Consider the following 24851-nt stretch of genomic DNA (forward strand, 5'->3'; position numbering starts at 1 on the left):
CAAAAGCACCACAAGAATTTAATTTGCCAAACAATGCCAGAGTGAGATGGAAATCAGCTCCACTCATTGGACGAAATTATGATTTCATCATCGGAATGGATATATTAAAATTTTTGAACGCGAAAATAAATATTGAAGAAAGAAAAATTATTTTAAATGACAATGAAATTCAATTTATAAATAAACCTTTTAATTTTGAGCAAATTTATACGCTAGAGGGATCAGATTTAGAAAGATTAAAGCTAGATCATCTAAACGAGGAAGAATACAAGGAAATCTCACTTTTAATAAAACAATTCAAAAATCTACTGCATTCGAAATATAAAGGAAAAGATATGTCACCTAGACATCAAAGATGGTTACTAAAATTAGGGGAATATCAATTTGACATAGAATATTTGAAAGGCAAAGAAAATAGGGTAGCAGATTTTCTAAGCAGGATACAAAACAACGACGATAACAATGTGGAAGAAATAGACAGTGACAATAGCGATATATTAAATCTTGCAGTTAATAACATAGAAGACAATGAATCCTTACAAACAGTACACTCAGCGGAAGAAAATTTAAATGATCATTTTCCAATTAAAGAAGAAATAGTTAATAAATATAAAATACAAATAATTTTAACAAATAATAAAGTCGAAGAATTTAAAACAGTACATGGAAAAAGAATAATATTTATAGCCGAATGTGATTTCCAAGAAATGGGAGACATATTCAGAAGGTATATTATAAAAGGAAAAATTGGCATTTATTCGGAAATTTCGGAACATAGTTATAACATAGTCCAAGAAAAACTTATTGCAATGTTTTCAAATGATACGCAAATTGAATTTATAAAGTGTACAATGAGGGCACAGGACATTGAAACAGAAGTCGAAGCCGTTAAACAAATTTCGTTGTATCACGTAAGAGAAAGCATGCATTCAGGTATATTAGAAACGTATAATCAAATAAAAAATAAAATATATTATCCAAAATTACTGGAATTGATTCAAATCGTAATTAATCAATGTGAAATTTGTCAAGAATCTAAATATGATAGAAGGCCTATTAAACCAAAATTTAATTTTACAGAAACTCCCTCTAGGAAAAATGAAATTATACATATAGACACATATGTCATGAAAGGACACCATTTCTTAACAATTATTGACAAGTTCTCGAAATTTGGTGCAGCTTATCCGTTAAATGACAGAAATCATGTCACAATTATAGAACAGTTAGAAGATCATTTTACTAAATTAGGAATACCAAATAAAATAGTAGCAGATAATGAATTTAAAGCTGCAAGGATAAAAGAATTTTTGGATACTCAAAACATTGAATTACATTTGACTAAACCAAATAGCCATACAGGTAACGGAGGCATTGAAAGATTCCATAATACAATTGCGGAAAAATTTAGGATTTTATATAAAACTGAAAAAGGTTTACCAATCAGACAATTAATCCAGAAAGCTATTAGAAATTACAATGAAAGATTTCACTCCACAATCAAATATACTCCAAATGAAGTGCATAACAATAAAGTGGACCCGGCAATAGTAAAAAATAATATAGAGGCAACAAAATATAAAATCATAAGCAAATTAAATAAAAACAGAGAGGATTATGAAGAAACCAGATCTGAAGGTTTTATTAAAAATTACAAAGCAGTTAGGCATAAAGAACAGCCAAAATTTAGAAAAGGGAAATTACAAAATATTCACCCTATTAATATTAAAAAACCTTTAAAATTTTCAGATATTAATAATGATACTAATGATGATAATGACTCGACAGACTGAAACAGCAATGACATTGACAGAATTAGTGGACCAAACAGGATTTATTGACTTGGAATTGAAAAATCAGGATATAGTTTTGGACAGTGACTACACATAATTGACGTTAAAGAAATAGAAAATATCATTAATGAAATGACAGACGATATTATATTAATGAAGGCTAGTAACAAAGACATATTACAATCAGAATTATTAGAAGCTCGTAATAAACTAATGACGCTTATACCTAGACAAATTAGACAAAAACGAGGACTAATAAATGCTATAGGAACATTATCAAAATGGACATTTGGTACAATGGACGATTACGACAGACAGACTATACAAAAACATTTTCTACAGACGGACGACACAGTAAATAAACAAATATCTATAAATAATCATTTTAATATAGCTATAGAACAAATTAAAAATATTGTAAAAAATGATCGAATGGAAATTGAAAAAAGTTTTAATGCAATAAATAAATTTGAAAATCAAGAATATCAAGAGCATATGTATTTACAACAAATTACAAAAATTCAATTGATAAAAAGTAAAATAGAACAAATACAAGATAATGTAGTTTCTGCTAAGTACGGATTAATACACCCAAATATTTTAACAAATAATGAAATAACCAAATACAATATTGATTTTAATAAATTAAAATATTTACAACTCGGTATAGCAACTTTTAATAATACTTATTTAATTTTGGGTATAAAAATTCCAAAAATATTTATACAAGCTAAAATAAGAAAAATTATACCATTACCAAATAAAGAACAAAAAGAAATAGATGCTCAAATAGAAGAAGTTTTTACATATAAAAATAAAACTATGAGATTTGAAGAAAATAAACATTTTAGACAATTAAAACCGAGCACTCATTGTATAATAACACAAAATTGTAAACTTGTTACAAATAAAGACTTGGAAATTATACTTTTAGATGAAAAAACAATAATGGTTAAAAATTCAGTAAATTTATTTGTAAACAATACATGTAATAAAAATAATACTATTTTAAGTGGAAATTATATCATTCAATTTAATAATTGTTCAATAAAAATAAATGATTATTATTATTCAAACTTAATTGAAAATGTACAAGGAAATATTATGAGTTTGCGATACGATGATATACAAAATTTTACAGAAAAATTAACATTTGAACAAATAAACGAAGAAAATAAAATTAATTTTCAAAATATTTCAAACCTAAAAATTCATAATAAAATCATATACACATGTAATATTTTTCTCATAGTTATAATTGTCTTAATAATCATTTTGTGGAAAACAAAATTTAATAAAATTAAAATTAACTTGAATAATAGAATTCAGGAGAATTCTGGTCTAAAGGGGAGGGTAGTTACATATGCAAACCCCCAGACCTACATAAAAAATGAGTTACCTGATAAAATTGATGAATTGCTTAAAGAAATTCAAAAGCCAGACAGTAACCCAATACCGTATCCGGTATTGGGCAAACCATAATATTTCCATTTAATTCAAATAATAAGCAGAATTTATATTTAAGTCAAACGTTAGCATAGTAAGCAAAATTGTAAAATTAAGAAGTAAGTTCACTTAATGAAAACAAATAAAGAAGGAGTCTGATCTGGGCATTTGATCGAAACACAACGTACACCTTTATTTAATTTTTTTAAAAAACCCCGGAACTCGGTAAAACACAAAATTCGTGTGGAAATATCTCTTTATTGCACTCTCCAAGTGCTTCCATCGCTGAATTAGGCAGGTTCTTTTCGCAGGTTTTGCGCCATTTCATTTACACATGTGTGTTTGGCTGTTTCGTTGTTGTTGCTATGGCCAAACAAAGCGAGTCATGTTCACAAAAAGAACAACAAACACACACATAAAAAGGTTTGACGGGCTTTTCAACTAATATTCTAGGATTTGTGCAAGTTTTATAGGTAAGCGTTTTCAAAATAAAACCTTCAGCTTTCCTTCAACATCTTCGATAAGATTTTTCTATGCAGCTAAAAATATATATTTATTTATATAAAAATATTCATTCATTTCGGGGGGGGGGGAGTTTGATCCCCCTCATCCCCCCCTGAATACGGCCTTGGCTCACATATATATCTTTCGCCCGATTTGGACTTATAGGGTCTCAAAAGCCAGAGTTTTGCCCTGACTTACTTCAAATTTTGCACAAGCGGTACTTTTAACGATACTATTGTATGTGCCAAATATGGTCAAAATCGATTCAGATTTAGATATAGCTCCCATATATATATTTCGTCCGATTTGAACTTATATGGCCTCAAAATCCAGGGTTTTGCCGTGATTTGCTTCAAATTTCGCACAAGGAGTACGTTTAGTAGTAGAGGTAATTGTGGCAAATTTGGTTGAAATCGGTTCCGATTTAGATATGGCTCCCATATATATCTCCCGTGCGATTTGAACTCATATGACCAGGGGGCCAAAGTTATACTCCCATTTACGTGAAATTTTGCAGAGATTGCATAATTATTATTCTAACTATGCATGTCAAATTAAGTCAAAATCGATTCAGATTACATATAGCTCACATATATACCTACACCAGAGTTGGGAAAATATGGTAGAATGTTTCATATTTTAGACCCATTTTTAATGGGATTTTCCTCCAATTGACTGGATACTTTCCACAAAGAATACAAATATGGCCAAAATTCTCACACTTTACACAAAATTCTGTGATGATTTCCCCATATCTTAGCCATATCCTACACACTGCAATGCCAAAATTTCCACAGAACGGATGAGTTTTAAATATGGCTCCAAGTCGCCCGACTAGACCAAATAATGTATCACAACCCACACTTGACCACATATCTTGGCGAGATCTAACCAATATCGTTGTAAAATCGCCTGAAAAATTATAAATCTCTTTTGTACAATTGCATTAAAATTTCTATCGCTTCGTATTTCCCATATTTTTTACTAACATTGTGTTTCATCCCAGGGCGTTAGCCGATTTAAATTTTAATTCTAAAGTTTTTGTAGAGTACAAAAAATTATTTCCATTAAAAGTATTTGTATCTGGATGTGCAAACTTTTATATAGCTCCCAGCAAATTTTAAGTAGTTGAGATGGTACCACAAATGTTTGTCTACAAAGTGGTGAAGGGTATAATATAGTCGGCTCCGCCCGACTTTAGACTTTACTTACTTGTTTGTTTATGAATTCCTTCCAAATTTTCAAACTTTTATACCAAAAATAGTTTTTTGTTACAAAATTTTTATTTTGGCAATAAAAAATATTTTATCAGTCCATTTCATTTATATCAAGCACTGTTTCTGACGGTAAATCTTTAATAATCCACATTTCGAAGTTTCATTATAAAAATTTAATATAGTATAAATATAAATGTGTAAATAAAAAAAAACAAATGGTGTTCGTTCGGAGCAGGGATTGAATCCACCACCTTGTATGCAAGGCAGACGTGCTAACCACTGCTCCACGTGGCCAACAAATGTATGTTTCTGTTAAATAATGTTATGTTTGCATGGGCTCGTGAGCGCTGCAAACTATGCTATATAAATGTTACTTATAGCGATAATTGTCTACTGGTGACTATAACAGCTACGCAGTCCAGTGGATAGTGTGTTGGCTTACAGACTGTATGGTCCTCGGCTCGATTCTCCGTCCAGGCAAAAAGTAAAATTTAAAAAAATTATAAATTTGAATAATTTCTTCAACATTATTTGTTTTACAGAAAAAAAGGTGCCAAGAACTAAAAAAATTCGTGGATGTGAAAATTATGTGAGGGAATGAGCACAATCTTCTTTGCGCAAAATGCTTCCAAACATATAATATGTTCACATAAAACAAACATATTAATGTTTCGGCAGTATCCAATAATATATGTGCTTCCTGCAAAATATGTTTGGAACATATGTTAGAGAAGCGATTTTTTTGAGGGGTAAATTTTTAATTTTTAATAATCTGCAGAGAATCTATCCTCGATTTCCATCTATGTAAAAGCTAACCCCATTTTCATTATATATTCCATGCATTTCAAGGCCATGCCTTACCTATCTCACACATATTAATGGGTACAACAAATTAAATATAATAAAATTGACAACATTCATTGTCTACCTAATATAAGAATTTTCCGATTCAAATATTTTTCCCATTACCTTGTTTTTGCCTTAAATAACAAATATTTGCAATATTATAATTTATTATACTAAAATTATGATTTATGACAAATTGTATTTGTTTTGTTGTTGAAACCAAATCAACTGACATAGTAAACAAAAAATAAATCAAAGGGACTAACTGCAACAACAAAAAAAGTTTTAACAATTGTGTAAAATTGTCACCATAAAACTTCTCATATTTACGCCTGCACAAAAGTATGACGGGAATAAAGACCACCATAGCCAGCAATTGATCGTTAATAATAATAAACCAAGACAACAACAAAAAGCTACCCAGGTATGTTGTCATGTCTCATTTTCTGAGTTTTAGTTTTTGTGGAATAAAACCAATAACCTAAAAATAAAACTAAAACAAAAGTTTGCATGTCTTAAAAGAGTTTGCTATTGGAAACATGGTTCCATTGTAAATCACGATTTCGAATTTTAAGTGGTGGACCTCTCCAAATAAGACCTCTTAAGTTAGAAAATGAATGCATGTGGGTTATATTTAGATTATGTAAAAGGATTTAGAAAACAGAATCTATCTATGCACTCGAGTGAGGTTATGGGTGTGCACTGAAAAAAAAAGCGTGACTGGATCCAAAGAGTTTGTCTTTTCACTAATGAATTTGGTATTGATTCTGAACCATAGAAGCGGAGAATTGAAGTAAGGATATATTTAAGAAACAATTCTCTTTTAAATTTGGGATTTGTTTAGTTGATTCTATAAATCAAATTTTAATTCATTGCATTTTTCAGTTTTTTCTTCTATCTATGTGATATCAAAGACGTTAACAACGTGTAAACGACAAGTTAAGTTTCCAAATTCATACCCGACTTCAAGTAGAAATTATGCTATTTTTCAAGTAAAAAACGTTTTTGAAATAAAGTATTGAAAAACATCTACTTTTCTCTTTCCATTAAAAACACAAATGATTTTTTGCTTTGTAGTCAAGACTTAAGAATTGTTAAAGCCAAGTTGGCCTTAGTCAAACAATTTTTTTTCAGGTGAAGACATCCAATTTTAAGTCGAATCACTTAATTGTAAGGTCAAAACTATTTCATTGAAAAGTTTACCGACCTTTGGGTAAGAAAAAAAAACTTTATACCAATGAAATGCGTACGCTAATCAAAATTCGCTATCGCCTTTTAAGGACATAATAAGCAACGATGAGCCCGTCGTAAAACTAGGAAAAAACACGACTAATGTACGCGTTAGAATTGTTGTTGTATCCTGGAAACCAGTTTCTGTTAATTGTCATATGTTGTAGTCAGCGTTGCCAGAATTGTTTCACCAAAAACCGCTAGATTTGTCCAAAAAACTAGCCAAAAAAGCTAAAAAATTTTAAAAAATAGCTAGAAAAAAAGCTAAATTTTTTTGTATCAAAAGTCACAAACTTTATTTCCTTAATTATTTCTATGTTCGGTTCCAAAGATTTTGGTATTGATTCAGAGTCAAATTTGAATTTATTCGTTTTTTTCAGATTTTTTTGAGCTATCACAGTGCTTTAAAAACGTGCTAACGACAACTTAAATTTCCAAATTCAGACTCGACTTTAAGTAGAAATTATTCTGTGTATACGTTTTTAAAATAAAATGTTGAAAAACCTCTTCTATTTTTGAACGCTATTTTGGTTTGTGGTCAAGATACCAAAACTCCATAAATTTAAAGACTATTTAATTAATTTTAAGAATTTTTTAGAATTGACCCTAGCCTTCTTTCATGAAAAGATACGCATTTTTAAGTTGAATCACTTAACTATAAGGACAAAACGATTTTATCGGCTTTTGGACAAGGAAAACAGTTTATAACATATAAGAGAAATTCACAAATGCTATTATAACCAAAATTCGCGTTCGTATTTTAAAGACATGAAATCTTTGGCCTCATGACAATATTTTTTCAGTGTACAAAGCAATTCACATCTACTATTTTAATTTAGTAATATCATAATAACTTTAGAATACGTATTATGATAACATAAAAAGGATAAAGGAGTCAAATGCTATTATTCCTAATAATTTACTAACAGTTTATATAAGGGATTTGTATGGTAATAGTAGATTTAAAGTTTACGATAACTTTTATGAATATGAGGAAAAAACTTTACAACAAGGTGTATTTGCTGCAAAAATGTCCGCATAATGCCTGGAATCATTATTAAGGCTTCAATTGAGCTTTGAAATATGCGGAACACCTTATTCTGGCAGCAAGACTTAGATAAAAACGAAGTTTTATCCATATTTCAATAGATACATGTCGAAAATAAAAAAGCTAAAAATAGCTAAAAGGGCCATGAAAAAAAGTCAGAAAAAAAGCTAAAAGCTAAATGCATTTTTTTCCCGCTAAACGTCTTCAAAAAAAGCCAAATCTAGCGGGAAAAAAGCTAAATTGGCAACGCTGGTTGTAGTTGACTGTAGAAACAATAAGCATTGTTCGACTGTTCACCACTTAGGTGAATTCTAACAAATTAGCTTTCTAAAAATAAATTTCGTGTTGTTGCATTACTATGTAACAAAACGAAATAAAAATAAGATTAAGGGACTTGAAAGTTATATGAAAAGATGATGTACAGTGGGAGAAAAGATGATTCAATTTGTAAGAGGAAATTTCCCAAATGTTTTCTCCATAAGGAGTTAGCATAAAGGGCCCAAAATTGAGTTATCTCTCCCAGCCAGATCTATACTAAAGGCTGTGGAAAGGTTCATTCGCCCGAACCGAAACATGTACAGTCCAGGCGTGTATAGATTTGTATCTGGCGTTTTCTTTTCAATGGCTCTATTAACCATGTTCCTTAATCTATCTGTCCATAAAGCTCGAAAAATAATTGTATAATTAGATATAATGCATTTGGACGTCAATTGCCTGTTTCGGTATCAGGCTAACATGTAATAAAGGGTGATTCTTTTGAGGTTAGGATTTTCATGCATTAGTATTTGACAGATCACGTGGGATTTCAGACATGGTGTCAAAGAGAAAGAGGCTCAGTATGCTTTGACATTTCATCATGAATAGACTTACTAACGAGCCACAACGTCGAATTTTCAGTGAATGGGCCCTAGAAAAGTTGGCAGAAAATCCGCTTTTTTATCGACAAATTTTGTTCAGCGATGAGGCTCATTTCTGGTTGAATGGCTACGTAAATAAGCAAAATTGCCGCATTTGGAGTGAAGAGCAACCAGAAGCCGTTCAAGAACTGCCCATGCATCCCGAAAAATGCACTGTTTGGTGTGGTTTGTACGCTGGTGGAATCATTGGACCGTATTTTTTCAAAGATGCTGTTGGACGCAACGTTACGGTGAATGGCGATCGCTATCGTTCGATGCTAACAAACTTTTTGTTGCCAAAAATGGAAGAACTGAACTTGGTTGACATGTGGTTTCAACAAGATGGCGCTACATGCCACACAGCTCGCGATTCTATGGCCATTTTGAGGGAAAACTTCGGAGAACAATTCATCTCAAGAAATGGACCGGTAAGTTGGCCACCAAGATCATGCGATTTGACGCCTTTAGACTATTTTTTGTGGGGCTACGTCAAGTCTAAAGTCTACAGAAATAAGCCAGCAACTATTCCAGCTTTGGAAGACAACATTTCCGAAGAAATTCGGGCTATTCCGGCCGAAATGCTCGAAAAAGTTGCCCAAAATTGGACTTTCCGAATGGACCACCTAAGACGCAGCCGCGGTCAACATTTAAATGAAATTATCTTCAAAAAGTAAATGTCATGGACCAATCTAACGTTTCAAATAAAGAACCGATGAGATTTTGCAAATTTTATGCGTTTTTTAAAAAAAAAAAGTTATCAAGCTCTTAACAAATCACCCTTTATAATATATGGTATCACAACAATATTTTTTTCACTGTGCCTATGGAAACACCTCAATTTAGCTACCATTCGATCACATAATCCCCTGTCCAGTCTAATATGTAATTTTTTTCTTAAACCTATTTTTGTTGTAAGCCTTTCATTTTCATTTGTTTATCCAGTTTTTTATTCCTTAGCATTGGATCACCTGGTTAGATATCCAGATTTTAATCCATTTGCACACCTACAGACGGTTGTATTTCTTTTTTGGTGGAGTCACTTGCATTGGTTATTTGGATTAGTTGGCATAATAAACAAGTAAATGTTCATGGACCAATAGAAAGTAGGCCACTATGTTGGTAGGTTATACAGGCATTTCGTGCCAATTTTGCTTTACTTGATTTTTTTCTATTTCTACACCATTGTTGGCATTATTATGCCCCATATTGCATAGGAAATTTTTTTGCATAAAAACCTAAACAATCCCGATAATTTTTCAGGATTGCTATGGCTAATTTTTTAAAGGTTTTGTTGCATTGACCAGCCCAGTTTTTTTTCACGACAATACAACGGTACTTTTCCTACATTGTAATGTATGCAGTAGACTCTTAGTCACCTCCATTTAGATAATAGTTTTCAGTTTTGCATGTTAAATAATATAATATATATAAAATTGTAATTGTCTTTGTAAGAACGTAACGTGTTTATTGTAGCTCTATTAACACTAGCAGTTGATATTCCAATTTACGGCCGGGAAGTAACAAACAAAACATATCAATAGCTTAATAGTGTTATTTTTATCACTAAATAATAAAAGTAATAGGTGTTAATAGACATAAATTGTGGATTAAAACCATACTAAGGGATCAATATTTGTTTACTAGTGTGCGCAAACGAAAGACTTAAGGCACAAACTTGAAATTTATTCTTATTAATGAGAAATAGAAAATATTTTGTCTTTACTTTAATTATTTTGGTAATAATTCCGAGCTAAAGAAACGAGAAAATACTCTAAGGAGATATTTAAAATGAAATTCACTTTAAATTTAGGTTTTACGTACTTGATATTGGGTATAAAACCCAAAGTCCTTTCTAAACCTATTAACCAAAACAGAAAATTCCAAATTCAAACTAAAACTAAAACTCGTGTATAAATTATGACGTTATTTTTACTTGAATAGAGTCTTTAAAAAGAAGTTTACAAAGACGTCTCCTATTTATACCCTAAACCACATAGTGGTCAGGGTATAATAAGTTTGATCGGCCAAAAAATGTGCCTACCAGAAATATTGATTTTAGACCCCATAAAATATATACCGATCGACTCAGAATCACCTCCTGAGTCGATCTAGCGCTTGGTGTCCGTCCGTCCGTCTGTCCATGTATTTGTTGTTCACAGGATTCCGGTCGCAATTATTAACCGATTTCGATGAAATTTGGTACAGGGAGTTTTCTGGGCACAAGGACGAACGCTATTGAATTTGGAAGAAATCGGATCAAATTTAGATATAGCTCCCATATATATGTATCGCCCGATTTCGACAAATGAGGTCACGTTGCACTTTTTTCTAACGGATCGTCACCAAACTTGGCAAAAGGTAATCTTTTTCATCGCCCTTCATGTCTGCAAAATTTCATCCGAATCGGTTAAGATTTAGATATAGCTCTCATATCGCCCGATTTTCCCAAATTTGACCACAAAACCTTTATTTATCGACCGATCTTACTCAAAGTTGGCTAAATGTAATCTGCTATAGCACTAACTATATGTGCAAAAAATCATCGAAATCGGTTCAGATTTAGCTATAGCTCCCATATATATGTACCGCCCGATTTTTCTAAATTTGGCCATAAAACCCTTATTTATCAACCAATCGTACTCAAATTTGGCTAAATGTAGTCTTCTATAGCACTTACTATATGTGCAAAAAATCATCGAAATCGGTTCAGATTTAGATATAGCTCCCATATATATGTATACCCCCATTTTCCCAAATTTGGCCATAGAACCCTTATTTATTAACCGATCTTACTCAGAGTTGGCTAGATTCAGTCCTCTATAGTACGAACTATATGTGCAAAATTTCATCGTTCACATTTAGATATAGCTCCCATATATGTATCGCCCGATTTTGACCACACAGGCCTCATTTCTTAGCTGATCTTACTCAAATCTTGTGTATTACTCAAACCCGCAAAATATTATGCAAATTGGTTCAGATTTAGATATAGCTTCCATATATATGCATCGCTCGATTTTCCCAAATTTGGCCATAATACTATTATTTATTAACCAATGTTACTCAAATTTTAAATTTTGATGTACTGGCTGATCGTATTTATACGTACTTGTAGCTCTTACACAACAATATTGCTCGATTTTTACAAATGTGGATTTATTACCCACACTAATTGAACGATTTTCTCTTTTTTAATAATGGGCTCAATATTAGTGGCATACTAACTCCGTAGGTGCAATATCAACACAGCCAGTGTTGCCAGAAGTAGGGGAAATTCCCTATATGTAGGGTTTTTCTAATATTTAGCGTCTTGTAGGGACGTAGGGCCACAATGTAGGACATTTTCACTCAACACAATTTGTAATAATTTTTACATTTTGGTGGCTCTAGAGGAGGAAATTAGAAGCCGGCAAGGCTTGATCTTTAACAACATTTACCACTCGTGCCAAAAAATCTAACAAAATTTGAAGATTACCACAAATCTACCAAACAAATATTTCTATAAAAATTTTTATCAAAACTTTATTCCTGTAGAAAATTTTGTCAACATTTTATTTCTATGGAAAATTTTGTCTAAATTGTAACTCTATAGCAATTTTTTTCAAAATATTATTTCTATAAAAAATGTTCTCAAAATTTTATTTCTATGGAATTTTTTCTCAAAATTTTATTTCTATAGAATTTATTGTCAAAATTTTATTTCCATAGAAAAATTTCTCACAAAAACTTGTTTATAGAAACTTTTCCAAAATTTTATTTTTATAGAGATTTAACAAGAAAAAAAATACTATTTTGGGTAGAATTTGTAAAATTTGTTTAAATTTAATGAAAAATATTGTAGGGAAAATTGTTTGGGAATGTATGGGAAAGTTGGGAACTTTTTTTGTCCTTGTAGGGTAAACCGAACATTTTCCCTGGCAACACTGACAATTAGCTATAGTCAGATTGAGACAAAGTACCCATAAACATGTACCTCTTAATTTTCTTGAATATGCAACTGCGGTTTATCTCCCATACCTATATCAATGTTACCCCACAAATGCTGATGTTTACTAATTCAGCCAGTGTGGTTTAGGGTATGATATAGTCGGCCCCTCCCGACTTTCTACTTTACTCGCTTGTTTTGGATCTCGTTTTTAGCTTTATAGTTAACGTACAAAATTTTTTTGGGGTTTATGGCAGGTTCTGTAATTATTAAGATAATTTCATGTACATTAGAGCAAAGTCGATCTTAGTTAAAAAAAAAATATTTTCCTATATGTGAATTTTAGGGTCGAATCACCTCACTCTATGAACAAAACGCTTTCAGGGAAAAGCTGAAAGAATTTTGTTTTGGGAAAAGATCTTTGCATCAGTGATATGCGTCTGCTATACACACAGAGAAGGAATATGATCACCCCAGTATGTTCCAACTTTTTCACGGAAAACATGTAGCATGTTGGTCGAAATCAGGGCTGTGGACTCCAAACTGAAAAAAATATTGTCGTGAGGTCAAAGATTACATGTCTTTAAAATCTTTAAAATACGCATATCTTTAACATAAAGTTTTTCGCCTTGTCCAAAAGTCGATAAACTTTTCAAAGAAGTCGTATTGTCCTTATAATTAAGTGATTTCACTTAAAAATGGGTATCATAACATGAAAGGTCAACTTGACTTTAATAATTCAGAAAAATTCTTTAAATTTAATCAAATTTTCTTTAAATTTGTTGTATTTTTGCATCTTGACTACAAAGCAAAAAATCGTTAAAAAATAGGACATGTTTTTCAACACTTTATTTTAAACTTGAAACATAGCATAAATTCTACTGGTAGTCGAGTCTTAATTTGGAAAATAAAGTTGTCGTCAACTTGTTTTTAAAGGACTTTGATATCACATGAAGAAAAAAATCTGAAAAAGCGAAAAATTAAAATTTGCTTCCTAGAAGCAAGTACACAAAACCGAAAATTTGTATTTTTAAAGTAAAGACAAAATCTTTGGAACGGGGCATGCTTTTTTTTAGGTCCGGTATTTTTCACCAGCCTCGACTCCGACTCCGGAGTCGACTCCGGGTAATGTAACTAAATCTCATTTTAATACCACAAATTTGTAGTTCTATTCTGTAATCCGTAAATGGATCGATATAAATTATCGTATTTATTTATGTGTGCAAAAAAGATCTTAATTTCTCATTTGGCGTCAAATTTAAGTCAATGTCGGTCCTGTGTTTAATAAATAAAATAATGATATAAATATCCATCATAATATGAGCAGATACCAACAATCTTCACTATATGTATTTAGGTTAGGTTAGGTTAGGTTAGGTTAGGTTAGGTTAGGTTAGGTTAGGTTAGGTTAGGTTAGGTGGCAGCCCGATGTATCAGGCTCACTTAGACTATTCAGTCCATTGTGATACCACATTGGTGATGTATTTATAGACAAGTAAATAAAGTTCAATTTTAGTGAATAACAAGTAAGGAAAGTCTGAAGTCGGGCGAGGCCGACTATAGTATATCCAGCACAACTTCGTATTTAGATCTACATTTCTATAAAATCTCAAATCCTTCAAATATGTTGAATGCTTTATATAAAGCTTTATGTTCCCATTCACCAATATTTAAAACTGACCCGATTTGGGCAATATTTTGTCCGACTTCTACAAAAAGGTGGACACAGCTAATGCTTTGAGCACAGTGTGAGATATTTAGAATTAGACAATTTCGAAAACATGCATTCATGATTCATCAGTCGATAGATATGTAATAGAGGTATAGGAAAATTTGAGTCATTTTTACAAGTTTTCGTCTTAGCAGTGAGCATTAGTAAGAAATAAAATTTTGAGAAAATTTGCTATAGAAATAAATCTTGAGAAAATTTGCTATAGAAATAAAATTTTGAACAAATTTTCTATAGAAATAAAATTTTAACAAATGTTTGCATAGAAATAAAATTTTGAAATAATTTTCTATAGAAATAAAATTTTAACTAATTTTTTCATTGAAATAAAATGTTGGCAAAATTTTCTATAGAAATAAATTTTTGCAAATTTTCTATAGAAATAAAATTTGCCAAATTTTCTACATAAATAAAATTTTCTATAGAAATAAAATTTTGACGAAATTTTCTATAGAAATAATATTTTCTACAGAAGTAACATTTTGAGAAAATTTTTTATAGAAATTAAATTTTTGCAAAATTTTCTATAGAAGTAACATTTTGACAAAATTTTCTATTGAAATAAAATTTTGACAACATTTTTTATAGAAATAAAATTTTCTATAGAAATAAAATTTTGACAAATTTTTCTATTGAAATAAAATTTTGACAACGCTGTTAATGGAAATAACATTTTGAAAAAATTTTAATATAGTAAATAAAATTTTGCAAAATTTTCTATAAAAGTTTGCAAAATTTTCTATAAAAATTTGCAAATTGTCTATAAAAATAAAATTTTGACTAACTTGTTTATAGAAATAAAATTTTGTCAAAATTTATATCGTAAATAAAATTTTGACTAACTTTTTTATAGAAATAAAATTTTGTCAAAATTTATATAGTTAATAAAATTTTAAAAAATTTTCTATAGAAATAAAATTTTGACTAAATTTTTTATAGACATAAAATTTTGTCAAATTTTTTATAGAATTCAGCCCATCTGCTAGTCTAACATTCTAGGAAACACAAAATGATCTCCATAATTGGAAGTTGCTTTCCATTTACAGTTTAACCGTTCATTGATCGAATGAATAATACAATGGAAACTAATTTGTATAAAAACTTGTTTAGTTAAAAAATTTAGTTTAGCCGGATTCGGCGTCGAGCAAAATTTTTACGATTCCGACTCCAGCAAAATCTTCAGACTCCGACTCCGCAGCCCTGGTCGAAACCATGTTCTTTTCGCGGAAATTTTGTATCTGATTTCGGAAAGCATGTTATATTTGTCGAGAAAAGAATATTTTTGTGACAAAAATTCTACATGGTCGCTGTGAAAAAGTAACATGGTGCTCTTGAGACATGTTTGAGATGATCATATTCCTTCTCTGAGTGTATGCTATGCAAAACTAGCATTCGTATTTAAGGGCAGCAAATCTTCCATAAATTTCCAAATTCGGACTCAACTTCAAGTATAAATTATAACTTTAAAATTAAATCTTCAATTAAATAACATTGAAGATTTATTTCCGATTGGCTTAGACTAATTGTCCTCAGTTCCATAGAATTTTCATTTTATGTAAAAACTCTCATTATAAAGTCGAAGCTCCTAGGTTAGGTTAGGTTAGGTGTAGTGGCAGCCCGATGTATCAGGCTCACTTAGACTATTCAGTCCATTGTGGTACCACATTGGTGAACTTCTCTCTTATCAGTGAGTGCTGCCCGATTCCATGTTAAGCTCAATAACAAGGGACCTCCTTTTATAGCCGAGTCCGAACGGCGTTCCACATTGCAATGAAACCACTTGGAGAAGCTTTGAAACCCTCAGAAATGTCACCAGCATTACTGAGGTGGAAAAACTTTTTGGTGTTCGGTCGAAGCAGGAATCGAACCCAAGACCTTGTGTATGCAAGGCGGGCTCCCAAGTCGAAGCTCCTAACAAAGCCACTTTTATTTATCAAATTTTGGACAAGGAAATGCATCTCTTCCGTACTCAGTAAATAGCACATTCGTAATTTACGAGTAAGGAAATCTCTTGAAAATATTTTTTTCAATGCAGACACAGAGAAAAGATAAGAAAGATTGTAGACAGGTTGTTACTAGAAAATTTGTTGTTATAAAGCCTTGATACACGCACAGAAAAAAACATGTTTGGACATGGTTGCCGCATCCATTTAGTGCTTATATAGAGTATTTAATTTTTGCGAAAACCATGTATTTTGTCTTTCTAAAAAAAGTTTTCAGGCAGAGAAAAATGTGTGCTGGCAATAAGCATTTAAATGGTTCTCAAATGCCGCAAACATATGCTATTATTTAAATGACAGAATTTGAGACCATTAAATGGTTGAAAAAAATATGTAATATACAAAATGGTAAAAAAGAATAGCGTATTTTTCCTTAATTATACCCTTCACCACTACTGTGGTACAGGGTATAATAAGTTTGTGCATTTGTATGTAACGCCAAGAAGGAGGAATCATAGACCAACCTTTTAGTATACGGATCGGCTTAGAATTAAATTCTGAGTCGATTTAGCAATGTCCGTCTGTCTGTCCGTCTGTCTGTTGGTGTATTTTTGTGTGCAAAGTACAGCTCGCAGTTTTAGTCCGATTGCCCTAAAATTTGGTATAGGGTCCTGTTTCGGCTCAAAAACGATCCCTATTGATTTTGGAAAAAATAGGTTCAGATTTAGATATAGCTGGTCATAATTGGCGTGTACATCCGAATATTTCATCCAAATATTTTATGAGTCTTGAAAAACTTGCAAAATATCGGCCAAATCGGTTCAGATTTAGATATAGCTCCCATATATAGCTTTCGCCCGATTTACACTCATTTGGCCACAGAGGCCAATTTTTTGCTCCGATTTAGTTGAAATTTTGCATAGGGAGTAGAATTAGCATTGTAGCTATGCGTGCCAAATTTGGTTGAAATCGGTTCAGATTTGGATATATCTCCCATATATAGCTTTCGCCCGATTTACACTCATATGACCACAGGGCTAATTTTTAACTCCGATTTAGTTGAAATTTTTCACAGAGAGTAGAATTGGCATTGTTGCTATGCGTGCCAAATTTGGTTGAAATCGGTTTAGATTTAGATATAGCTCCCATATATATGTTTTTCTGATTTCGACAAAAATGGCCAAAATACCAACATTTTCCTTGTAAAATCACCACTGCTTAGTCGAAAAGTTGTAAAAATGAATCTAATTTTCCTAAACTTCTAATACATATAGATCGAGCGATAAATCATAAATAAAATTTTGCGAAGTTTCCTTAAAATTGCTTCAGATTTAAATGTTTCCCATATTTTTTTACTAACATTGTGTTTCACCCTAGTACATTAGCCGACTTAAATTTTGAGTCTATAGATTTGGTAGAAGTCTATCAAATTCTGTCCAGATCGAGTGATATTTAAATGTATGTATTTGGGACAAACCTTTATATATAGCCCCCAACACATTTGACGGATGTGTTATGGTATCGAAAATTTAGATTTACAAAGTGGTGCAGGGTATAATATAGTCGGCCCCGCCCGACTTTAGACTTTCCTTACTTGTTTTTTTTTTTTGATGAAATCTTATTTGTTTTTTTGATGCAATCGTGAAATTAATTATCACTCATGGAAATACTAGTATCTATCATCGATTTTAATTATACTAATAATTAGTTGACTAATAATAATTAGTTGACTAATATTTTTTTTATACCCTCCACCATAGGATGGGGGTATATTAACTTTGTCATTCCGTTGTAACACATCGAAATATTGCTCTAAGACCCCATAAAGTATATATATTCTGGGTCGTGGTGAAATTCTGAGTCGATCTGAGCATGTCCGTCCGTCCGTCTGTTGAAATCACGCTAACTTCCGAACGAAACAAGCTATCGACTTGAAACTTGGCACAAGTAGTTGTTATTGATGTAGGTCGGATGGTATTGCAAATGGGCCATATCGGTCCACTTTTACGTATAGCCCCCATATAAACGGACCCCCAAATTTGGCTTGCGATTGCTCTAAAAGAAGCAAATTTCATCCGATCCGGCTGAAATTTGGTACATGGTGTTAGTATATGGTCTCTAACAACCATGTAAAAATTGGTCCATATCGGTCCACTTTTACGTATAGCCCCCATATAAACCGATCCCCAAATTTGGCTTGCGATTGCTCTAAGAGAAGTAAATTTCATCTGATCCGGCTGAAATTTGGTACATGGTGTTAGTATATAGTCTCTAATATTTATACAAAATTTGGTTCATATCGGTCCACTTTTACGTATAGCCCCCATATAAACGGACCCCCAAATTTGGCTTGCGATTGCTCTAAGAGAAGTAAATTTCATCTGATCCGGCTGAAATTTGGTACATGGTGTTAGTATATGGTCTCTAACAACCATGCAACCACATCGGTCCATAATTATATATAGCCCCCATATAAACCGATCCCCAGATTTGACCTCCGGAGCCTCTTAGAGGAGCAAAATTCATCCAATCCTATTGAAATTTGGAACATGGTGTTATTATGTGGTCTCTAACAAACTCGCAAGAATTGGTCCATATCGGTCCATAATTATATATAGCCCCCATATAAACCGTTCCCCAGATTTATCCTCCGGAGCCTCTTAGAGGAGCAAATTCATCCGATCCGTTTGAAATTTGGAACATTGTGTTAGAATGTGGTCTCTAACAAACGCGCAAGAATTGGTCCATATCGATCCATAATTATGTATAGCCCCCATATAAACCGTTCTCCAGATTTGATCTCCGGAGACTCTTGGAGGAGCAAAATTCATCCGATCCGGTTGAAATTTGCAACGTGGTGTTAGTATAAGGCCGCTAATAACCATGTCAAAATTGGTCCATATCGGTCTATAGTTATATATAGCCGATCCCCAATCACACAAAAATTGGTCCATATCGGTTCATAATCATGGTTGCCACTCGAGCCAAAAATAATCTACCAAAATTTTATTTTTATAGAAAACGTTGTCAAAATGTTATTTCTATAGAAAATTTTGTCAAAATTTTATTTCTATAGAAAATTTTGTCAAAATTTTATTTCTATAGAAAATGTTGACAAAATTTTATTTTTTATTTCTGTAGAAAATTTTGTCAAAATTTTACTTCAATAGAAAATGTTGTCAAAATTTTATTTTGTCAAAATTTTATTTCTATAGAAACATTAAACTTAATTATATACGTATTTAATCGGCCTCTTTTAGTTTAACCCTCGGACAGACACATGAGTCTTGCCAGACCTTTTTCGATTCTAATTGTAATTAAAATACATTTATAATATAGCTAGAGACTTAAAACTTCTGGTACTCTCCTAAAATGTTATTACCTATCGATGTGTGAAAAAATCAGGACGGAAAATACGACAGTAATAATGTAATAATATCAACAAAATAGCATATTTTCCATATAAATACATTAAAATACATAGTGGGTCTGGCCAGGTCCCATGTGTTACGAATGTGACTATCGAAACATGTGTATGACGGAGGGTTAATATATACCACGTATGGACTATGTGGTATATATTACGGTGTTAGGAAGTTTTAAGATACCTTGCCATCGGCTTCAGTAGAATTTTCTACGCAATCCATGGTGGAGGGTACATAAGCTTCGGCCTGGCCGAACTTACAGCCGTTTATACTTGTTTTTTTTTTTTTTCAATTTTAACTCTATTTTTCTGAGTGCATACTTTTATTGTCCTTGCTCCCTCTAATTCAACTTCGCCTTTTGCCCTAACCCCTACGGAAAGTTCTTTCATTTCAAAGCATACTCACAATGCAGGTTTGTTTCACAATTTGTTTTCGTGATACACGGCAATTTGTTGGTACTACATCACCTTTACTATGAAACCTCATCTATAAGGCAAACAAAAGACTTAAGACACATACTCAACATTTTTTGAAAGAACAACCATTGAAATAATTTTGTTTAACGCAGACCATTTCAATTATCCATGAAAATTGTTATTGCAATCAAATATAAAGCATACGAGTACACACACAATCATTATTTATCACAAAAATGCAAAGTTATGCTCACATGGTTCAAGCGAGCATTTGTACAATTTCATTGATACCAACTGCTGTCATTGTTTTATTTTTGGGGAAAAATTTAGCCTACCACCAATGAATTGAAATGAAATCAATACTAAAGTATTCTTTCTGGCTGGTAAACACTTCGAATATGTCAATGGGTCAGGGACCCATTTCGTGAAGACTATTCTAATGTGTGGTATCGGCATTCAAGTGGAAAAGGCCATGTGATTCCAAGAAATCTTATGATCGTCATATAATCGCCAACGTTTTGTTTTTTTTTTTTCTCGTTGAAGAAGAAGATCAATAAATTTAAATGTTAACTCTTCAGATAGCACAAACTCTAGTCCCCTGAGTAATACTAAACTAATGTCATGTTTTTTATTTGTTTTTTTTTTTTTTTGTAGATATTTTGTTGCGACCGTTTTACAATTTCAAATCTATCGTGGCATGTGTCTTGCTGCTGGTCAATATGATCCCAATGATCCACGTAAACCATTACACAAATGTGATGTCTATCGTCATCCCGAAGCAGGCAATTTATTAAAGTGAGTATGCATTTATAGTTTTTATTTTGCTTGATTAACATTTCTATTACATGTCCACTATGGCATTTGGTTTGTAATCTTAAGTAATGGCTCATATTCCATACTCTATCATTATTCCAGAAAAATTATGTCCAAAGGGTCCTCACAGCCATGGCAGGAAATTATGGAAGAAGCCTTGGGCGAAGGGCGTCTGGACGGTTCAGCATTACGTGAATATTTTGCCCCACTAGAGGAATGGTTGCGTTTGGAGAATTTGCGAACTAATGAATATGTTGGCTGGAATTATGATGGCGATTATTGTAAGCGAAGCATAGAAACAGCCAATTTGCAAGTGTTTGGTGGCTATTACAATCATGGCCAATCAGCTATGGTTAGGAGTGTTGGTTATGGCCCAATTGCCGCCGTTGTTATCTTTACGTATTTAATGACATTAGTATTTTTAAAATGGTAATTCAACTGTAAATTAGAGCTATTAACACTAAATGCTTAAAAAAACATTTGGAATGTTCATTGCACTAAAGACAAGTCATTTAATTCATTAAATTAAAAAAAAAGTCATTTTGTAGAATTGCATAGAGAGGTGTAATTGTTTAGCATACCACACACACACACTCACACAAGCCCACAAACACAATAGAATATGTATCATTAATTTAAATTTAAGAGTTATACATTATACATACATAAAATATTTAGATTTTATATACAGTTGAATTTTTTTTCCATTTACTTTTCAAAATTGAAGTTTTTTGTTTTATTCTAAATTCATAAGAGGTTAAATTAATAGTAGTTACTACTACTCATGTCCAAAATTTATAAGTTTCTTGTAAAAATATAATAAGATTTTTTTACATTATGTTTTTTATTCTATAAAACAAAGCAAGGTAGGTATGTTAGGTTCTAGCCTTAGTACTTGAAGTTGCACTCAAAAAAAAAAAATAAATAAATAAATAAATAAATAAACCCTCTATTTCACTAAAGCAAATTTAACATTATTTTAGTTCATGGAATTATTATATTTGGGAAAAGTTTCCTATACTCCAAGAGTTCTTTTGCGTACTTTAGCCAAATGATCTAAAAAGCGGGAAAAATTATACACAAATGCAGGACAAAGATGTACTTAATTCGTACTTCTCATAAAATAGTTCATAATTTTCTTAAATTTGTAAATTTTACTGCAAATGCGCCCATCTTGAACTTCATATGGCATTAAAGGCATCCAATTTTTTCTTTCAAATTACAAAATATTCTTTAGCAAGTGAAAAAAAATTAATTATGTCTAATAAATTTTCTTGAGTATGAGGGCAGTCCGGAAACTTCTTAGCCTAGCACAAAAAGCGCGGTATAAACAGAAAAAAGTTAAGTGTTTTGGAAACTTCTATCTCTGTTATGAACACATGTTAACTTTTGTTTCGATCTGGCAACTCCTTCATATAGAAACAAGAAGGCAAAAACAATGCAATCGGCCGGTAAGGTTATGGCAACGGTTTTTTGGGACTTCAAATGTATTTTATTGATTGACAATCTGCAAAAGGGTAAAAACAATAAATTCAGAGTACTCTTGCAACCTTTTGGATCAATTAAATGTTCAAATTCGAGAAAAACGTCCTGGCTTACAACACAAAAAAAAATAAGTTTTCATCAAGACAACGCACCAGCGCACAAGAGTGTTTTAACTATGGCTAAAATGAACCAATTCTTGCACGGTTGTTAGAGACTATATACTAACACCACGTACCAAATTTCAACCGGATCGGATGAATTTTGCTCCTCTAATAGGCTCCGGAGGTCAAATCTGAGGATCGGCTTATATAGGGGCTATATATAATTATGGACCGATATGGACCACTTTTGGCATGGTTGTTAGAGACAATATACTAACACCACGTACCAAATTTCAATCGTATCGGATGACTTTTGCTCCTCTAAGAGGCTCCGGAGGTCAAATCTGGGGATCGGTTTATATGGGGCTATATATATAGTTATGGGCCGATGTGGACCAATTTTTGCATGGTCATTAGAGAACATATACCAATACCATGTACCAAATTTCAGCCGGATCGGACCAACAACCAATTTTTGCATTGTTGTTAGAGACCATATACTAACACCATGTACCAAATTTCAGCCGGATCGGAAGAAATTTGGTTCTCTTAGAGGCTTCGCAAGCCCAATCGGGAGGTTCGTTTATATGGGGGCTATACGTAAAAGTGGACTGATATGGACCAATTTTTGCATGAATGTTATAGACCATATACTAACATCAAATACCAAATTTCAGCCGGATCGGATGAAATTTGCTTCTCTTAGAACAATCGCAAGCCGAATTTGGGGGTCCGTTTATATGGGGGCTATACGTAAAAGTGGACTGATATGGACCAATTTTTACACGGTGGTTAGAGACCATATACTAACACCATGTACCAAATTTCAGCCGGATCGGATGAAATTTGCTTCTCTTAGAGCAATCGCAAGCCAAATTTGGAGGTCCGTTTATATGGGGGCTATACGTAAAAGTGGACCGATATGGCCCATTTCCAATACCATCCGACCTACATCAATAACAACTACTTGTGCCAAGTTTCAAGTCGATAGCTTGTTTCGTTCGGAAGTTAGCGTGATTTCAACAGACGGACGGACGGACATGCTCAGATCGACTCAGAATTTCACCACGACCCAGAATATATATATACTTTATGGGGTCTTACAGCAATATTTCGATGTGTTACAAACGGAATGACAAAGTTAATATACCCCCAACCTATGGTGGAGGGTATAAAAATAAAAATATTTTTGAAAAACTAACTATTCTCTTTCATTGATAGGCTAAGAAGTTTCCGAACCGCCCTCGTATTAACTAAGTTTCGGAATATTTACTTATTTTTGTGATAAAGGCACGAGGTCAGCGTTTATAATTCTGTTTAGTTAAAAGTTTCTAAAAATAATCTTAATTTTCTAAAATTAATCAAAATTTTCCTCCTTGGTGGGTTCACTGTTTTTGCAGTGTGTCCAAAGTTTTTTTAAATCGATCCAATAAAGTTTTAATTGAAATGGCTTCAATTGTGGAAATGATAATAGCAACTACTGTCATCAATTAGAAAATTAATTGATCCAATTAAATGTTTGTTGATTCCTAATTTTTTGACAACAATATTAATGGAATTAATTAAATTGACCAAATGTTTCTTTGTCTATGAGTAACTTTTTTTGACAAAATAAAATGAATTCAATCTATAATTTTGTAAAATTTGGATCACTATATTTTCAAATCCAAGGAAAAAATATTATTAAAATGAAACAAGTAAGCAAAGTCTAAAGTCGGGCGGGGACGACTATTTTATACCCTTCACCATATTGTGGATCCACATTTTCGATACCATCTCAGATCCTTCAAATTTGATGGGTTTTGTATGTAAAGATTTATATTCCCAAAGTTTTCAGACTTGTACAAAATTTCTTGGCTGAAAATTCAAAGCGGCTAATGCCCTGGGGCGAAGCACAATGTTAGTGGCGCAGGGTATAAATATGGAAAAATTTAAATCTAAAGCAATTTTTATGCAATTTCGAAAAGGTTGAAAATCAAATTAAATTTTACTATACCTCTAGTACATATCTATCGATCGATAAGTCATAAATACATA

The 24851-nt window shown here is 32.1% G+C and overlaps 1 protein-coding gene across 1 annotated transcript in view; it reads left to right on the plus strand.

The window, feature by feature from the left end:
• Positions 1-22061, plus strand: part of Ance-3 (angiotensin-converting enzyme Ance-3) — a 438035-nt gene extending 415974 nt beyond the window's left edge. The window contains exons 9-10 of the mRNA XM_075293938.1: positions 21070-21210; positions 21331-22061. Coding sequence (XP_075150053.1) covers positions 21070-21210; positions 21331-21661 — 472 coding nt within the window. The 3' untranslated portion in view covers positions 21662-22061. The remainder of the gene's footprint in view (positions 1-21069; positions 21211-21330) is intronic.
• The last annotated feature ends 2790 nt before the right edge of the window (positions 22062-24851 follow it).

The sequence above is a fragment of the Haematobia irritans genome, chromosome 2 (genome assembly GCF_050003625.1).
Source record: "Haematobia irritans isolate KBUSLIRL chromosome 2, ASM5000362v1, whole genome shotgun sequence".
NCBI classification, from domain to species: domain Eukaryota; kingdom Metazoa; phylum Arthropoda; class Insecta; order Diptera; family Muscidae; genus Haematobia; species Haematobia irritans.